General features: G+C 47.1%; 1 protein-coding gene across 2 annotated transcripts in view; it reads left to right on the top strand.

The window, feature by feature from the left end:
- The window catches only part of TXNDC16 (thioredoxin domain containing 16), a 53237-nt gene that overhangs the window by 4708 nt on the left and 29156 nt on the right, over nt 1–19373 (top strand). For both annotated transcript variants that reach the window (XM_083612603.1, XM_083612602.1), the window contains exons 3-6: nt 12894–13094; nt 13965–14047; nt 15947–16020; nt 17524–17598. In XM_083612603.1, coding sequence (XP_083468729.1) covers nt 12932–13094; nt 13965–14047; nt 15947–16020; nt 17524–17598 — 395 coding nt within the window. In that variant the 5' untranslated portion in view covers nt 12894–12931. The remainder of the gene's footprint in view (nt 1–12893; nt 13095–13964; nt 14048–15946; nt 16021–17523; nt 17599–19373) is intronic.

Raw genomic sequence — 19373 nt, 5'->3', positions numbered from 1 at the left:
AAATCAGAAGGTCGGTGGTTCGAATCCCCGTGACGGGGTGATCTCCCATTGCTCGGTCCCTGTTCCTGCCAACCTAGCAGTTCGAAAGCACGTCAAAGTGCAAGTAGATAAATAGGTACTGCTCCGGCGGGAAGGTAAACGGCATTTCTGTGCACTGCTCTGGTTCGCCAGAAGCGGCTTAGTCCTGCTGGCCACATGACCTGGAAGCTGTACGCCGGCTCCTTCAGCCAATAAAGCGAGATGAGCGCCGCAACCCCAGAGTTGTCCATGACTGGACCTAATGGTCCCTTTACCTTTTAGACAGGGGGTGCACTAGTTTAACCTTGGCAGACATGTCCAGACAAGTCCTTGGTAGAAGATTAGCATAAGCAGACATGTCAGGGCAAGACCCAGGTATAAGATGAGCATAGGCAAACACCTCTGAAGTCCCACCACCCAAAGTACAATAGAACATCCTTTGCATGTCTGGACCCCTTGGCAAGTCTGGTGATGGGATTAGGCTTTCCTTGGCCAACAACCAGTTCAGCAATTGTCCTTTCTGGGCACTTCCTGGGCTAGGAGATGTGTATACATGTCCTCACACTTGGGGGTTTTTCCAAGACCAAAATAGTGTTGAAATGGAGGAAACTGGCAAAGGAGTTGATTTTAGACGATTGTTAAAACTAGGTAACTTTCCTGAGCTGTCAAGTCAAAAGGAAACATTTTTGCATAACATATTTAACAACTTTAAAGATGTGGGCCCCCACCTTATAACATGGTTCATGGCTTTATGAACTTTAACCTTCTCATACCACAAATACGTGTGCCAACCAAATCTATTATCATGTCCTTCCAGATCTTTTTCCCCCTATAATATTTATTATTTTTCATACATAAACATAACAAAAGAAAAAGAAAAAGTTGACAATAATAAAAGAAAAAGAATGAAACAGAAAAGAAAGAAAAAGAAAAAAGAATGTGAAACATACAATACAACTGATCATCACTTGACTATCAATTAATTAATTAAAATCCATCTTCATAAACATATTATTTGGTTTCCTCAAATCTCTTCCATCTGAATTTCTTCAGTAATTATATATAGCAGTTTCCAATATCATTATTTCATAAACCATATCACAGTCATAATCAAATTTCCTTACTTTTCTTTTTGTACATTTTCTTATTTATATATTTAATCCCAATTTAATCCTAGACCTAATTGATTCTTTCAAGTGATTACATATCTTTAATATTACAATATTTATTCAAATAGTCTTTGAATTTCTTCCAATCTTCTTGGTGTTCCTCTTCTTCCTGGTCGCGGATTCTCCCGGTGAGATCAGCCAGCTCCATAAACTCCATCATCTTCATCTCATGTCCTTCCAGATCTAATACATAACCATTTTCTAACAATATCCATTCTTTTAGCCAACGCTTGGCCAGGTAGGTTAAGGGTACAGTTCCAAGCACGTGTCCGAGAAAGGAAGTAACTAAATTGTGCACTGGGGTCAGTGGAGTTTATTTCAGATGAACATAGGTATGCTCAAGATTGGGGACAGGGGATCAATGAAAAGTTTCATACTGATTGCCAGTGGAATGAGATGCCCAAAGCGGTGAACTTCCTACAAAAAAGATCTTTGGTGTTCAGGTTAGATGTCTTTATTTATATGTAGGTCCTCGTACCTACGGGACCGCCTCTCCTGGTATGTCCCACAGAGGAACTTACGGTCTTCAAATAAAAACATCTTGAAGGTCCCAGGCCACACAGAGGTTAGGCTGGCCTCAACCAGGGCCAGGGCTTTTTCGGCTGCGGCTCCAATCTGGTGGAACGCTCTGCCACAAGAGACTAGGGCCCTGCGGGACTTGACATCTTTCCGCAGGGCCTGCAAGACGGAGCTGTTCTGCCAGGCATTTGGTCGGGGTTCAGTCTGACTCCCTCTCCCCTTTCATAAGAACTTGCATGAAAGTGGCTTCCCAATTTTTCTCACAGGTCCATATAAGTTCAGCACAAACAGTTGGGCCTGGTGAGCATTTAAGGTCCCCAACCCTAATCTGCGGGTTGCCATCCGATTGGATTTTATTCTGATCCTGATCTGATTTGAGGATTTATTTTAATTGATAGTCTGATTTTATGTTAATGTATTATACATTTGATGTTAGCCGCTCTGAGCCTGGCTTCGGCTGGGGAGGGCGGGATAAAAATAAAAATTATTATTATTATTATTATTATTATTATTATTATTATTATTATGCTACGTAAAACAAATGCAACATAATTCATCAGAAATAGAACATCCCCCCCTCCCAGCTTACAAGACAATATTATGTAAGTTTCCAAATATGGCTCCCTGATCTCTTCCACAGAAACATTTGTCTGTCTCCATCTGTCACAACTTGTTCAAATACAGTCATACTTCGTGTTGCGTCCGTTTCATGTTGCGTCTTTTTGCCTTATGTCCCGCGGCAACTCAGAAGTACCGGAACAGGTTACTTTTGGGTTTCGCCGCTTGTGCATGCGCAGAAGCGCTTAAATCATGCTTTGCGCATAGCTGTCAACTTTCAGATTTGAAAATAAGGGATCAGGAGCCTCACCTGTCCTGGGGACAGTCTACGGGTGAAATATACTCAGAGTCGCAAAGTGATTTCATGCTCTTTATTCAGCTCATAGTGGTGAGGAGGAATGAATGAAAGTCCCCTCAAAGTATCTGCTTTATATACATTATTTACACAATGGGCTGCACATGATTGGCTAATTCCGGAATTCTACTGTAAGCCAATCAGGTTGTGGATTCACTTCTATCTGGAGCATGATTGGGTGGTTCCTGCCAACCAATCATACTGCTGCATTGTTCTAGGACCAATCAGACTGCTGCATTCTGAATCCTATTGTTCTGGGACCAATCAGACTGCTGCCTTTTGGATCCTATTGTTCTAGGACCAATCAGACTGCTGCAGTTTGGATCCTATTCAACTCAGTACATAACAACGGGATATCTTAACAATCCGGGATAGCAGCGGGAAGCAGCAGGAAATGGCACTGGAATAAGGGAATTTCCCGCAAAACAAAGGAAAGGTTGACAGCTGTGGCTTCGCAGCGCTTTGAGTTGGGGGCATTTCACGTTATGGACGGGTCTCCAGAATGGATCCTGTCCGTAACACAAGGTGTTGTTGTTGTTTAGTCGTTTAGCTGTGTCCGACGCTTCTTGACCCCATGGACCAGAGCACGCCAGGCACTCCTGTCTTCCACTGCCTCCCACTGTTTGGTCAAATTCATGCTGGTAGCTTCGAGAACACTCTCCAACCATCTCATCCTCTGTCGTCCCCTTCTCCTTGCGCCCTCCATCTTTCCCAACATCAGGGTATTTTCCAGGGAGTCTTCTCTTCTCATGAGGTGGCCAAAGTATCTGTCCTTCCAGTGAGCACTCAGGGCTGATTTCCTTCAGAATGGAGAGGTTTGATCTGCTTGCAGTCCATGGGACTCTCAAGAGTCTCCTCCAGCACCATAATTCAAAAGCATCAATTCTTTGGCGATCGAGGACTTCCGGCGAGGCAGCATGGCGGCTGCAACAGCAGAAAAGAGCTCCTGAAGCCAGCCAGAGTAAAAGACTCTGTCTGGCCGACTCCCGGACTCCCAGGACTGCTGCTGCCAGCACTGCCAGTGGAGAGGAATTGGGGGTGCCCGGGGCGTCTATCAAAGGAGCCAAAACACCCCCCCACAACCTTGATTGAGCCGGAAAGGCACCCGGCCACCCCCCCAACAGCCGAGAGGAGCTCCAAAACCAGGAGGACAGTGAAGCTAATGCAAAGAGGGAGGGGGGAAAAGGGCGGGAAAGAGGAAGAAAAAGAAAGAAAGAAAGAAAAAGAAGCCCCAACTTTACCGCTGCTGTCCCCATCTCTGCCTACGGGAAAGAAGAGGAGAGGTAGGTGAGCACGGGAAGGCAAAAAAGGCTCCGGAAAAACACGTGGCTGAGCCGACTCCAGCGGCAAGGAAAACAGAGGAAAGCCGCATGACAAAGATCGCAGAAAGGAAGAAACTACCTCCCCCCCCCTTAAATCCTTTTTTAAACCCCTTCCTCCCCCTCTCCCTTTAAAAAAAAATAAATTCTTTTTTATTCCCCCCCCCCCATATACCTACTTTTCTCACTTCTCTTTTTAAAAGAGGGGCCACTGCTGCAGCAGCCGCCCTTACGTTTTTACAAACAAAAAATAATAATAATAATTAGTGGAAAATAGGTTCTTTTTTTAAAAAAACAACAACAACAACACACACACACAATCCCCCCCCCCTTTTTAAAGCCCTTTCTATTCTATTTGTTAGCTTGTTCTTGAGGGGGGAACCTTTGGCCCCCAGCTACGACCACCACTCTCTTTTAAAACAAAAATTTCCTCCATATCACTACTATTGCTATTGATACTCTCCCCCCCCCCCGTTTATTTTTCTCTCCCTTTTTTCTCTCCTCTCTCTCTCCCTTCACCCCCCTTATTTTTTCCTTTTATCCCACCTTTCACTTTCCATCCCCAATTTTGTTTTCTATCCCCTTTATTTTTTAAAATCAACTCCCCCTTTTTAGCCTGTTCGTCAGTTTGTTTTTGAGGGGGAGCCCTTTCCCCCCACCCCCTCTTTTAAAATAAGACTTTCCCCCCATACCATTGCCACAGCTCACCCTCCCTCTCTCCCGCTCCCTTTTCTTCTCCTTCCTTTTCCCACCCTTCCCCCTCCTCCTCTCCTTTTCTCTCCCTCCTCCCTCTCTCCATCCCCCCCTTCCCCTAAAGGAAACACATACACACATTCATATCACCATATCATACTTTGCCCCCCTCATACTATAGCTAAAACTACTGCTGCAATCTAATACCGCTGATATTACTGTACTATCTCTCCTCTCTCTTTCAACTCTCTTTTTGTCTCTCTCTCTTCTCTTTTACTCTAATCCCCCCTCTCCCCCCTCCGTCTCCCCCCTTCTTCTTTCCTTCTTCTTCTTCCTTTTTCTCCCTCCACCCTTTACATATAGCCTATTTGTCTGTCTCTATCTCTGAGCGCACTCCCAACCCCAACTTCCACCTTAACTGGACCCCAATACCCCTTTTGGGTATATACAACCCCCTCCTAAACACATATTTCCCCTGGCCCCACCCCTCTAATCTCTTTTATCTCTACCTGCTAACCCCCCCCCTTTTATATGAACTGTCTGTCCGTTAGTCTATCCATCTCTGCTTACCTGCCCCCCCCCCCCGCTTTGGCGGCACCGCTGAGGCAACTAGAGAAACCCTAGAGAAGTTCTTAAAACACAGGCTAGAAGTGACACAAATGACCACCTAATCCAAACGCTCTGTAAAAGCCACCAGCCAGCAGCGCCTGATCAGCCCAGCAACCCAACAATACCCAGGAATCACCACTGCCACAACTCCTAACCACCACACGCCCCACTCCAAGAGGACGCCAAGCCAACCTCAAACCAAAACCATTAGGGAGACTGAGATGACACCAACCAGGGAGATGGCAAACAATGCTAATACCGTAACTCCCCTTCAAGATGATGACCACCCAGTAACGAAACGAGATCTGAGGGAAATGGAAGCAAGATTAGAAGCACGATTAGAAGAAACCCTGAAGGCCACAATGGCTCCCATGCAGGTACTAATCAACAATCTAACCTCCAAAGTGGAAGCTCTAGAGAACAAGAACCAAATGCAAGAAAGAATAATAGAGCAATACCGGGAGGAGAACGCACGTGTGAACAAGAAACTGGATGAACTGGTAAACCAAATGGAAGCAGAACACAGAGAGATGAAAATTAAGCAAGCCGACCTTGAAGACCGCAATAGACGTTGTAACATCCGCTTCCGCAACTTTCCTGAAAAAACAGAGGAGAAAAGCCCAGCAGACCTAATTATACGCTGGCTGAAAAACACAATCCCAAGCCTGAAACCTGAGGCAGATGACTTGGAGAGGGCTCACAGAGCCCTAAAACCTATGCCAAAACCCAGCGCCCCCCCAAGAGACATCATTGTATGCTTCACACGCTACAAAAAGAAGGAAGAGGTATGGAACAACCTCAGAAACTCAACCAACCTTCGATATGGAGAAACCCCCATTCTGGCCCTACAGGACCTATCTCAGGATACCCTAAACCGGAGGAAAAGCCTGCGCCCATGCACCCAGCGTCTCCAACAAGCAGGGATCAAATACCGATGGGGCTTCCCCTTCCGCCTCATTGTAACAACCAATACAACACAACACATGGCTACCAACATACCTGAGGCCCTGCAACTAGTAAAGAACCTTGAACTCGACCTCCCACCGGAATGGCAACCGACAAACCCACCAAGTGACAGCCCCAACCACGAGGAAACAACAGCAAACAACTGGACGACGGTACAGAAGAAAAAGAGACAACAGAAGCGGCACAACAACGCAAACCAATACAGACAAGCATCATGCTCAGAACCGTCCCGCCGGCCATACGACACAAGAAACCAGACCAAGATTAACCAAACCAATTCATCGCAGATGGACAACCCTACAACAGCAACAACCGCAGCTGAATGAAGCAACCAGGAAGAAACCACAAACTGAAGGACTGGTGATTCCCCCCCCCCCCGTTCCCCCTCTCTCCCCCCCCCAAAAACATAGATTTAGTTAACACCATCAACATCCCCCCCAGCCCTGCACCCCCACAGAAATCCCCACCCCAACACCAGTCCAGACGACCTCAACCACATTCCCCATCACCCACACCTTCAACATCCCCATACTCCATACTAAGGAAAAACAACTCCTCCAACCTTAATAACACAACCCACAATCAGGCTAAAATCTGATGCTCAACCAGCACTACGGTGGCACCAGAGCGTACCAGCACCCACATCCCCACCCCAACACACCAACAATGTTGCTCATAACATTGGCAACATTGCTTATGAACCTTATACTTGACAGCGACGTTACCAAGTCACTTCACACTGTCTCACTGATCTCCCCCTATCGCAAACAACAGGGGGGATGGCCTGTCCTTGAACACGGCCTTCCACACCAGCTGAGACCTAGGACCAACCGGCTAAATGCCAGATGGCCTAAAATACCCCAAACAAACACCTATATGACTACATATAGGAAACTCTCTACAACTTACCCCCTACTCTTTAACCCAAATCTTACTCTAATCCCATTAGCCCTCCACCCACCACACCCTAGGTCAGCGCAACCCCACTGGTTCTTTAAACAACACGAAGAGAGAGACACAAGACAAGTTAATAGCCCCAGACCAGACAGGCTTTGTCCCTGGCCGCAATATAACAGACCCCATCAGGAAACTACTGAACCTGATCGAACACAGCAAGGCAACTAAACTCCCATTGACAATTATGTCCCTAGACATCCTCAAAGCCTTTGATTGCTTAGAGTGGAAATACATATTAGCAGTAACATGAAATTTGGCCCCAACTTCCTACAAACCCTCAAACAAATATACTCCCAAGCCTCAGCAAAATGCAGAACTAACAATATGGATTCTAATACTATAGCTATCCAAAGAGGCACGAAACAAGGATGCCCACTGTCTCCCTTCTTATTTATCCTGGCTCCGGAACCCTTAGCAATCCACATCCGAGCAGCCACAGACATCAAGGGAGTGGAAATAAAAGGCAGAACCTATAAATTAGGGCTCTTTGCAGATGACCTAATGGTCACAACACCAGACCCCATAAGCACAGCAACCTCCCTAATCAGAGAACTCAACACATTTGCAATGGTGTCGGGCCTACAGGTAAATTTTACAAAGTCAGAAGCTATGTGCTTCAACACCCCTCCTCACACCCAAAAAGAACTCACGAAGGTCACCAAAATAAAACTCTGCCACACCAAGTTCAGATACCTAGGGGTACAAATAACCAGAAACCTCAATAAATTGTAACTCCACAACTACAAGCCCCTGTGGCGACAAATTAACAAAGACCTAAAGAGATGGAATAACATGAATTTCACTCTCTCAGACAGAATAGCCATGATCAAAATGATCACATTCCCAAAACTAACCTACCTATTCCAAACCCTCCCAATCTGGATCCCCTCAACCCAACTCCGCAGTTGGCAGAGAAAACTACACTCTTTCATCTTCTCACATAAAAAACCAAGAATAAGCCCCAAATACCTGCACCTCCCCACCTCAGAAGGAGGATGGGGAATCCCCTACATAGAAGCATATTACATTGCCAACCAAATACGCCATATAATCCCATATATACTAGAAGATGAGACAAAACAATGGGTACACCTAGAGAGGGACACAATTGAAAATACCTGCACCACAACATACCCACTCCTCCCAAACTAAAGAAAATTCCCACAACACTTAACAGGTACACACAGACCATGCTCAAAGCATGGAAAACACAAATAGGCAAACTATCCCCAACCCCATCCCCACTAATCCCCCTGGCGTACCACCCATTATTCCACCATGCAGCACAAAACCTCCAGATAAAAACCTGGCGAACCAAAGGCTTATATCGCCTAATAGACTTTTATAAAAATAACAAACCCTTGTCAACACAAGAAATACAAGACAAACTAGAAGACACCCAAATGCCCTGGTTAACACAACACCAACTACATGCCCTCTTAAACAACCCAACAGTAAAATCAGCAGCAACTAGACCCCTGACAACCTTTGAAAACCTCCTCCTAACAACAAAGGGAAACGGTAAAGAGGCGGTATCCGCAATATACAAAATACTACTCCAAAACCCCGCAAATCCCCTAGACGCAGTCAAAAAACAATGGGAGAATGACCTAGGCTATGAGATTAACCCCACTCAATGGACAAGAATGTGGTCTAAACCCCCCTTTAAATCCATATCAACGATAAGAAAAGAACTCACTCTAAAACTCACCTACAGGTGGTACCTAACACCAAGGAAACTAGCGCTAATACACCCAGGAACCTCACCAAAATGTTGGAGAGGGTGCACCTCCACAGGCACATACCTCCACATGTGGTGGGAGTGTCCCAAAATCCAACTATTCTGGACAACAGCCATACAAGAAATATGTAAAATAACTAAACAAGTATTAGACTTCACCCCAGAATTGGCCCTACTAAACATCTTCCAAGACAACAATGCCCATTTACACCACAAAGAACTCATAACTCACCTACTTTCAGCAGCCAGAAACACCATTACCAGACACTGGAGAGACCTGTCAGGAGTAAGCATGGACCAATGGTACCAAATAGTATGGGAAACAGCCCTACTAGAAAAATTAACTAATAAACAGAAACTGACACGGGGACAAACAGAAGAAGACACCTTCACCCCGGTATGGCTCCCCTTTATCACATACACAGCCCAACAGGACAACGACAATAATCCACCAACAGCATACAAATCAATATGGCTAACCTGATCCAAAGCACCCACCCACCTCACTCACACACGAAAACAAAGATCACCACAGCCAGTCACAAACAAACAATCACACCCTAGGCCAACCCCAACCTCTCTCACCACCAAAGAAACACAAGTGAACCACACAAGCACGCTGACACCAAACTCTACATACATTAAGAATAATAGAAACACCGCTACCCGACCCCACCCCCATCCATCTCCCCTCCCTCCACCCCCCTTTCTTTTTTTCTTTCTTTTTTCTTCTCTCACTAATGCCTCATCAAATGAAACGGATTTGTAAAAATGTTACATGGAAGAAAAAAATACGAGGCATTACACTTACACTGTAAAACAAGAAAACCCTTAATAAAATATTTAAAACCAAAAAAAAAAAAACCCAAAAAAACAAAACAAAACAAAATTCAGCCTTCTTTATGGTCCAGCTCTGACTTCCATACATCACTACTGGGAAAACCGTGGCTTTAACCATACGGACCTTTGTTGGCAAGGTGATGTCTGTGCTTTTTAAGATGCTGTCTAGGTTTGTCATTGCTTTTCTCCCAAGAAGCAGGAGTCTTTTAATTTCGTGGCTGCTGTCACCATCTGCAGTGATCATGGAGCCCAAGAAAGTAAAATCCCTCACTGCCTCCATTTCTTCCCCTTCTATTTGCCAGGAGGTGATGGGACCAGTGGCCATGATCTTCGTTTTTTTGATGTTGAGCTTCAGACCATATTTTGTGCTCTCCTCTTTCACCCTCTTTAAAAGGTTCTTTAATTCTGCCTCACTTTCTGCCATCAAGGTTGTGTCATCTGCATATCTGAGGCTGTTGATATTTCTTCCCGCAATCTTAATTCCGGTTTGGGATTACCACTGTACAAAGTCATTGCAAGGTGTTAACTTTGCAGAGTTCCCCCGTTTAAGCAACAAGAGCGGCTCTCTTGTTTAATCTCTTGTCTAAAGTCTCAAAACAAGGCCAGTGATAAATCCTATTCCATACCATTCACTGTGGTGCAATTAATCTTCCAGAAGCTACCGTATTTTTCACCCTATAGGACGCACTTTTCCCCCTCCAAAAATGAAGGGGAAATGTGTGTGCGTCCTATGGGGCGAATGCAGGCTTTCGCTGAAGCCTGGAGAGTGAGAGGGGTCAGTGGGCACCGACCCCTCTCGCTCTCCAGGCTTCGCGGACCTCTCAGCAAGCAGCGGGAGCCAGCGCTGGGCTCCCACAGCTTGCAGAGAGCTGCCTGTTTGGGGGCTGGGGTCAGGGGAAGCTCGGGCCTCCCCCGCCCCAGCCTGGGGGGGGAAAAATAATTTCCCCCCCTTTATTTCCCCCCAAAAAACTAGGTGCGCCTTATGGGACGGTGCGTCCTATAGGGCGAAAAATACGGTATATAACGAAGGTGCCAGGCACGCCTCTGGGAAGAGGGAGTTTCGCAGCTTAGGGACCACCACAATGAAGGCCCTGTCCTTCGACAATGACACAGCAGGTTATAGGTTCGGGCAACTGGTTAATTTTTAATATTGACCGTGGTTACCAAAATTTTAGGTGCCTTCAGCGGATGGAGGAAAATGTTGAGAAATGGGCAGCATGGAAAAGAAGAGAATAATAACCCTCTTTCAAGCAAGCAGTGTAGCAAGTTCATTTAAGTATGAAGAAAACCACACTTCTGAATTGACGGATTTGTTTGCCAAGAAGCCCGTAATCTTATCAGCAGATAAGCGCACAGGGCTGGATCTGGTGGTTCCCCCACCCTCTGACAAGGTGTTGAAAAATTCCCCAGGATTCCCTGATAGCCTGGTTAGGGGAGCGTGAGCAGCCTGAACCTTCTGATCCACAGGTACCTTTCTGTTGAAATTGGGTGGCAAAAGGAGTACAGTGGTACCTATGGTTGTGAACAGGGTCCGTTCCGGAGTCCTGTTCACAACATGAGCAGAACGCAATCTGCGTGGGTCACGATTCGGCACGTCTGCGCATGCGCGGGGCTGGGGAAACCCAGCCAGATGGGCGGGGTACAAATAATAAATTATTATTATTATTTTGCACGTCTGCGCATGTGCGTGGCTGGGGAAACCCAGCCAGATGGGCGGGGTACAAATAATAAATTATTCTCATTATTATTTTGCACGTCTGTGCATGCGCGTGGCTGGGGAAACCCAGCCAGATGGGCAGGGTACAAATAATAAATTATTCTTATTATTTTGCACGTCTGCGCATGCGCGTGGCTGGGGAAACCCAGCCAGATGGGCGGGGTACAAATAAATTATTATTATTTTGCACTTCTGCGCATGCGCATGGCTGGGGAAACCCAGCCAGATGGGCGGGGTACAAATAATAAATTATTCTTATTATTATTTTGCACGTCTGCGCATGCGCATGACTGGGGAAACCCAGCCAGATGGGCGGGGTACAAATTTATTATTATTATCATTATTTTGCACGTCTGCGCATGCGCGAGCGGCAAAACCCGGAAGTTACCCTTTCTGGTACTTCCGGGTTGCCGCGGGACGCAACCTGAAGAAACGTATCATGAAGCAAACGCAACACGAGGTGTGACTGTACCAGTGAATGCCGCAAACTTGGAATTTCGGCAGTGATGCAGTTGGAGGGGCCCTCCAAAGGTCATCTAATCCAGCCCCCTGCACTGCAGGAATCACAGCTAGATAATCTCTGGCAGATGGTCTTACAACCTCTGCATAAAAACCTCCAGCGAAGGAGAGTCCATCACCTCCCGAGGGAATCTGTTCCACTGTTGAACACCTCTTGCCTTCAGAAAGTTCTTCCTAATGTTTAGTCAGAATCTCCTTTGTTGTCATCTGACGCCATTGGTTTGGTGTCCTGCCTTCTGGAGCAGCAGGAAACAAGCTTGCACCATCTTCTATACAGCAACTCTTCAGATATTTGAAGATGGCTCTCGTGTCACCTGTTGGCCTTCTGTTTTCCAGGCTAAACGTACCCAACTCCCTCAACCGTTCCTCAACCGGTGTCTTTTCGTTCTTGGGAAATCTCCTTTTGTCTTCCTTTGCGAAAAGTTTCACCAGTGTAATAAACGAAAATCTGCACTCAGGGCAGTTCACAGAATAAAATACAAGATAAAAACACAAGTAAATATGTAAAACAAAACAGCAAAACAGTAACGCGCCCCCCCCCCTTTCCATAGACACATTTAAAAGGAACCTTTTTGCCTCTAGTTTAAAAATATGTAATGAAGGCGCCAGGTAAATCTCCACAAGGAGAGCATCCCACAGACGGGGAGCCACTGCGGAGAAGGCCCCGTTCTTGTGTTGCCACCCTCTGGACCTCATGTGGAGAGGGCGCATGAAACCCGGTCTCAGATGATGAGCGCAGGGTCCAGATGGGCTACGTTCCTTTCTGCTGAATTAAAAACTTTTGGAACCTTTCCCCCATAGGGGAATTGCTCCAAGCTCCTTGATCGTAGCGGTTGCATTTTTCTGAACCTTGTTAGCTCTCCAAATCTGGCGCTCTGTTTAATCAACAGTTGTAACTATTTTTCTCCCCAAGGTCTGGGCTCCCTGCGCCAGCTGTAAACCACCGAAGTCATGCCATGGCCAAAAATGAACCGGGGTGCAATGCCTTTCTCTCTCCTCTTCTTATGGGCTACCTACATGTCTGCAACAAGGCAGGCAGAGGACATGATGCCCCTGGAACATCTCAGCAGCTTGCAGCCATCCAAAGCGTCTCTGGTTTATTTTCATAGGGACAGTGAGTATTTTTCCCCATCAGCGTTTTTATTGCATTTGGTTAGTAGGGTTGGTTCGTTGCTGCAATTTAATGGATTTGTATCGCACCTTTCTCCCAAGCCGGGATTCAAGGCGGCTTGCAGCATTTAAAAACTATGTTATAAAATACAAAGTAAGAAAAAGAAACGCATTAAAAACAGTAGCAGAAAATCAGAACCAGCAATTAAAATCCAGTTTGCCCTGACAGCAACCCAGTGATCAGCCTCATGTGCCCTTTAGTTTCTAAAAGGCCTGTCTGAGCAGGAAAGTCTTAGCCTGAAAGAGGCAGCCAGTCTAACGTCTCTTGGGAGGGAATTTCACAACATATGAGCTCTGGGAGTGAGGTTTGGAAGAGAGGTTCTTCCTGGGTTATTTGTGGGGCATAGGAATTTGTGCAATTTTTTTTTTCCAAAATATATTTCGGCCCTCCACAAGGTCTGAGGGACAGTCGACCGGCCCTCTGCTGAAAAAGTTTGCTGACCCCTGTAATATACCTACTAAATGTGGAAACATGAACTTAGCAGATGGGCAATGAAAGCAGATCAAGTTTGGGAGCCTTGATGGTTGTACTACAAGGCAAAACCACCTTGTGACTGGGAAGATCTCACTGTCCTTTTTGCATTCGTGCGAGGATTTCAGATTCAGTTATAATTTCTTGTGGCGAGTGCTGCATTTTGACTCCTGCTTTTGCATTTAATTTACATTTGGTTGGGGAGCTGGTGGCAGCCCCCACCCCTCGCTGCATCAGAAAGCCCCGTGAAGACCTGCGCACATTAAACAGCGTCCCAGAAATGTTTTAGCAATAATCGCAATTGTTCTTTTGAAGCAGAGCAGGCTCTTGTTTATCTTCCAGCTTCTCCATCTGCTGAGATGTTCCTGGAACAGCTGGAGAAATCCACAGAAGCGCTCCGAGATTATGGGATTTCAGTCCTCAAGGTACAAGGAAGTGTCATCCCCCCCCCCCGCCTGGTAAACAACCAAGGAAGTCTTCCCATTTACCGTATTTTTCGCCCTATAGGACGCACTTTTTCCCCTCCAAAAATGAAGGGGAAATGTGTGTGCGTCCTATGGGGCGAATGCAGGCTTTCGCTGAAGCCTGGAGAGCGAGAGGGGTCGGTGGGCACCGACCCCTCTCGCTCTCCAGGCTTCACGGACCTCTCCGCAAGCAGCAGGAGCACTCCCGCTGCTTGCGGAGAGTTGCCAGCATGCCGAAGCCTGCGGGCGCTGAGATCAGCGCGCCCAGGCTTCGCGGACCTCTCTGCAAGCAGCGGGAGCCAGCGCTGGGCTCCCACGGCTTGCAGAGAGCTGCCTGTTTGGGGGCTGGGGTCAGGGGAAGCTCGGGCCTCCCCCGCCCCAGCCCCGCGCCTGGGGGGGAAATAATTTTCCCCCTTTATTTCCCCCCAAAAAACTAGGTGCCCCTTATGGGACGGTGCGTCCTATAGGGCGAAAAATACGGTATTTCAAGCCCCTAGAAGGACTAACTGGTGTCTTCCTTGTTGCAAATGTTCCGTGGGGCTATCTGGCCATAGGTTGCCTGCAGATTCCTGGCAAAAGTTTTTCTCTGTTGCTCCAAACAAGAAATGGATCTAGAAAGCTGTTTTATGCAAGTTAGAGCATTTGTCTGCCTGGCTCAGCCTTCATCAACTATTGGTGGGGGGGGGGGTCACGACTTTGTTCCATTGTCGTTTTTATTACACATTTTGTGTCTTTGATCTTGTGTTTTTATGCTGTGGATTGCCCTGAGATCTACGGATGAAGGGTGGTATGCAAAGTTGGTTGCTGCTGCTATTATTATTATTAATAATAATAATTTGTGCTAAAATTGTTTTAATGGGGGGTGGGGTTTTGACTTGGGTGGGTGTTGTTTTCTATGGGGGTGGGGTTGTTTTAAATTGTTTTTAAATGTTATATGTCGATTTAGATTTTTGTGGGGCAGGAAATTTTTTAGGGGCTTTTTCTTGGGGAGTGTATATCTTATTTGTTTGCTTACATTAGTATTGCTAATTGTTTTGATTATTTTTATTACATATTTTGTGCTGTGACTTTGTGTTGTGAACCACTCTGAGACCTACAGGTATAGGGTGGTGGTATAATAATAATATAATGATGATGATGATGCTGTGTGAACAATGACAAGCGCATAGCCAGGAGCATAGCATTGTCTTTCAGACACCTACCGGAGGGAGAAGCAAGGGGAGCCCGTCCTTACATTCTGTACAGTTGAATTTGCTCTTAAGAGCCACCTGTTTGTGATGCTTACCGTATTTTTGGCTCTATAAGATGCACTTTTCCCCTCCTAAAAAGTAAGGGGAAATGTGTGTGCATCTTATGGAGCGAATGCAGGCGGGAGGCTCTGCTCAGCGCTCCCTTTAAAGAGCTGTGTGGAGCATGTGTGCGGCTCTTGGGGGCTTTTCCCCGAGGAGGGAGAAGGGCTGTCCTTCTCCCTCCTTGGGGAAAAGCCCCCAAGAGCCGCGCACACGCTCTGCGCACTCTTTAAAGGGAGCGCGGCTCTTGGGGGAGCCTTCATCCCGCTGCCCTGAAGCGGCTTCGCCCAGCTATCCCAGAAGCCAGAACAGCAAGAGGCTATCCCAGAAGCCAGTTCCCTCTTGCTGTTCTGGCTTTTCGGTTTCAGAATATTTTTTTTCTTGTTTTCCTCCTCCAAGAACTAGGCGCGTCTTATAGTCTGGTGCGTCTTGCAGAGTGAAAAATACGGTATTTATCATTCTGTCCAGATAATAAGAGTTAATATAAGCTCGTAAGTGTAAGTGTATTCCAGACATTTTTGCCTAAGTTATTTCAGCGAAGACCTGAGCATGCCTGACTTCTTCCCCACAGGTCAACTGTCACAGCGGAAAAGCATCCAGTTACTGCAGAGATGACAGCTCAGAGGGGAAAGCGTACCTGTTCAGGTGAGTGGTTGATCTGAGTGCAAATGAGTAAGAATGATGGCTCTGCATATTGATATAGATTTGGGGAGGGACCCCCCTAAACCCAAGAAGTTAATAAATGGTAGGATTTTGATTATTTGAGATGTGGATGAAAGTACAAGCTGCAGAACTGTGCCAGACAAGGAATCCCTAGGCTAGCTTCTACAAACCGCCCTGGCTGGCCTAGCGAAGAACAAATCTGTTCACATGACAAAGGGCGTTGGTGATGGACCATCTGAGAGGAATCCTTTGGCAGACAGCTGTTGCCAAGGTGATGGGGTGTGTGAAGGGACAGGAAAAGAGAGTTTTTAGTAGGGCATTCTGGGAAGAAGAAGGGGAGAGAAGAAAGGCTGGGGTCCATCTTGGGAAGGCTGGCTGCACTGCTGCGGATGCCAAGACCCTCTTGAAAGGACCGTGCTGTAAGATCTGGACTCCCTCCATGCAGACTGAAGGTGTAAATAGCTGAATTAATCACATTTCTTAAAGCTATGACAGTTTCTGCCATGTCTCAATTCTCCAAAGGAATACAGACCCTGAGTGAACACGCCCCCCCCCCAGGATCTTGCCATTGCTCAGCAGAGAGTTGGGGCGGCACCCAACTTTTGTAACAAAAATATTTTAAAGGGTGCAGAATCAAGGTAATGGACCCCAGGGTGCCTTATAAATCAAGCATCGCTGGGCCTTGTTTTCTTTTCGTTTTCCAGTGTATTTGTTGTTCAAATTCGGCTCGAGCAAATTTTTACGCTGAAAGGAGTTTGAGAACCTCTGACTTTGGCTGGATCAGGCCCAGAGCCTAGGACTTGCTGGTCAGAAGGTCGGCGGTTCAAATCCCCGCAATGGGGTGAGCTCCCGTTGCTCGGTCCCTGCTCCTGCCAACCTAGCAGTTTGAAAGCACGTCAAAGTGCAAGTAGATAAATAGGTACCGCTCCGGCGGGAAGGTAAACGGCGTTTCCGTGCGCTGCTCTGGTTTGCCAGAAGCAGCTTAGTCATGCTGGCCACATGACCCGGAAGCTGTACGCCGGCTCCCTCGGCCAATAAAGCGAGATGAGCGCCGCAACCCCAGAGTCGGCCACGACTGGACCTAATGGTCAGGGGTCCCTTTACCTTTAAGTTATTAAGGAGGGATGCAGGTGGCGCTGTGGGTTAAACCACAGAGCCTAGGACTTGCCAATCAGAAGGTTGGTGGTTCGAATCCCCGCGACGGGGTGAGCTCCCATTGCTCAGTCCCTGCTCCTGCCTACCTAGCAGTTTGAAATCATGTCACAGTGCAAGTAGATAAATAGGTACCGCTCTGGCGGGAAGTTAAACGTCGTTTCCGTGCGCTGCTCTGGTCCGCCAGAAGCGGCTTAGCTGTACGCCGGCTCCCTCGGCCAATAAAGCGAGATGAGCACCACAACACCAGAGTCAGTCACGACTGACCTAATGGTCAGGGGTCCCTTTACCTTTACCTTTATCTCCCTCTCACGTTCTTCTCCCTACTTTCAGGGGACATGTGCTGCTTCGTGAGCTCCCCACGGACGCCTTGTTCAGCGTGGATGCCATTGTGGCCAACGTGCTCTTGTGAGTCCTTTCGACATCTGTTTGATTGGCGTCTGTTGCCTTTGCCGCCACCTGCCTGTGTTCTGCGTGGAAAGAGGGTGGTGACAGCAGACTGGTGTTGAGTCAGTGACGGCTGCGGGTGGGGGAACTGAAGGTGACCGACTTGTAGAATCAGAGAACTGTAGAATTGGAAGGGAACCTCAGGGGTTCTCGAGTCCAAGCCAAGGCAAATCAGGACTCACAGCTGACACGTGGCCATCCAGCCTCTGTTCAAAATCCTCCAAACCCACCATCTCCCGAGGGAGTCGGTTCCACTGTCTCAACAGCTCTTCCTGCTCTAAAGTTCTCGGTAATATTTAGTCGCAGTCTCCTTCCTTGTCATTTGAATCCATTGGTTTGGGTACCCCCCTCCAGAGCAGCGGAAAACAAGCTTGCTCTGTCTTCCATGAACCAAAGCTCTGTGGCCGGGCACCTGGTCCCAGGGCCGGATTTAGGTTTGATGAGGCCCTAAGCTACTGAAGGTAATGGGGCCCTTTATATGTCTAGCTGTCCTTTGTCAACAACAAATTGTCGCTGTTTTTTGTGTTGAATATTTTCTATAAGGTAATTGATGGACCTGATAGGTATCTCAAGCCATTTGCACATGTTGCCCTGCGACCAGTCCATGCAGAATGTAGGCACCCTATATAAAGAAAGGAGCAAACCAGTGATCTTTGAGGGAGCAGGCTAGCAGGCGGGGCCCATTACTTACATCATGGGAGCCTACACAACACAAAACACTGTTGCTGTAGGTAGGTTTTATTTTAATTGTTTTTTATCTTATACAGTGGTACCTTGGGTTACATATGCTTCAGGTTACAGACTCCGCTAACCCAGAAATAGTATCTCGGGTTAAGAACTTTGCTTCAGGATGGGAACAGAAATCATGTTCCGGTGGCGCGGCAGCAGCGGGAGGCCCCATTAGCTAAAGTGGTGCTTCAAGTTAAGAACAGTTTCAGGTTAAGAACAGACCTCCGGAACGAATTAAGTACGTAACCAGAGGTACCACTGTATTTTGGAAATGTACATCCAGTTTTGTTTCTCCTTTATTTTTTTTTGCCCCCCCCCCCAAGAGAGTGGGGCCCTAAGCTATAGCTTGTTTAGCTTATACGTAAATCTGGCACGGTCTAGTCCACATTCCCACCATGCATTTAAAGCACTACGAAACCACTTTTAAGCAGTCCTGGTGTCCCCAAAGGAATTATGGGAGGTGTAGTTTGATAAAAGTGATGAGAGCTGAAATTCCCAGAGTTCACTGCGAAGAAGGATTGATTGTTTAGCCACCTTCCACAGCCCCTCTCACCCCAGCTGCCTCAAATCGGTGACCCTCAGGCCCACGGGACAAATACAACCTAAACCTGCCCTCCCTCCATCTTCCTCGAGTGTTTATGGCCTGGCTGTAACATGTCCTAGAAGTCTGATAATTGATTTTGCTCACCCGGATAGAGAATAGAGAGCAGTGTGTGCATGTAGAAAATTGATTTCTGCACAAAGGTAAAAGGTAGGTTGGGACGCGGGTGGTGCTGCGGTCTAAACCACAGAGCCTAGGGCCTGCTGATCAGAAGGTCGGCGGTTCGAATCCCCGCAACGGGGTGAGCTCCCATTGCTCGGTCCCTGCTCCTGCCAACCTAGCAGTTCAAAAGCCCGTCAAAGTGCAAGTAGATAAATAGGTACTGCTCCAGCGGGAAGGTAAATGGCGTTTCCATGCGCTGCTCTGGTTTGCCAGAAGTGGCTTAGTCATGCTGACCACATGACCC

This window comes from Podarcis filfolensis (genome assembly GCF_964270895.1).
Source record: "Podarcis filfolensis genome assembly, chromosome: 1".
Classification (NCBI taxonomy): domain Eukaryota; kingdom Metazoa; phylum Chordata; class Lepidosauria; order Squamata; family Lacertidae; genus Podarcis; species Podarcis filfolensis.
This window is presented reverse-complemented; position numbering and strand designations above follow the sequence as displayed.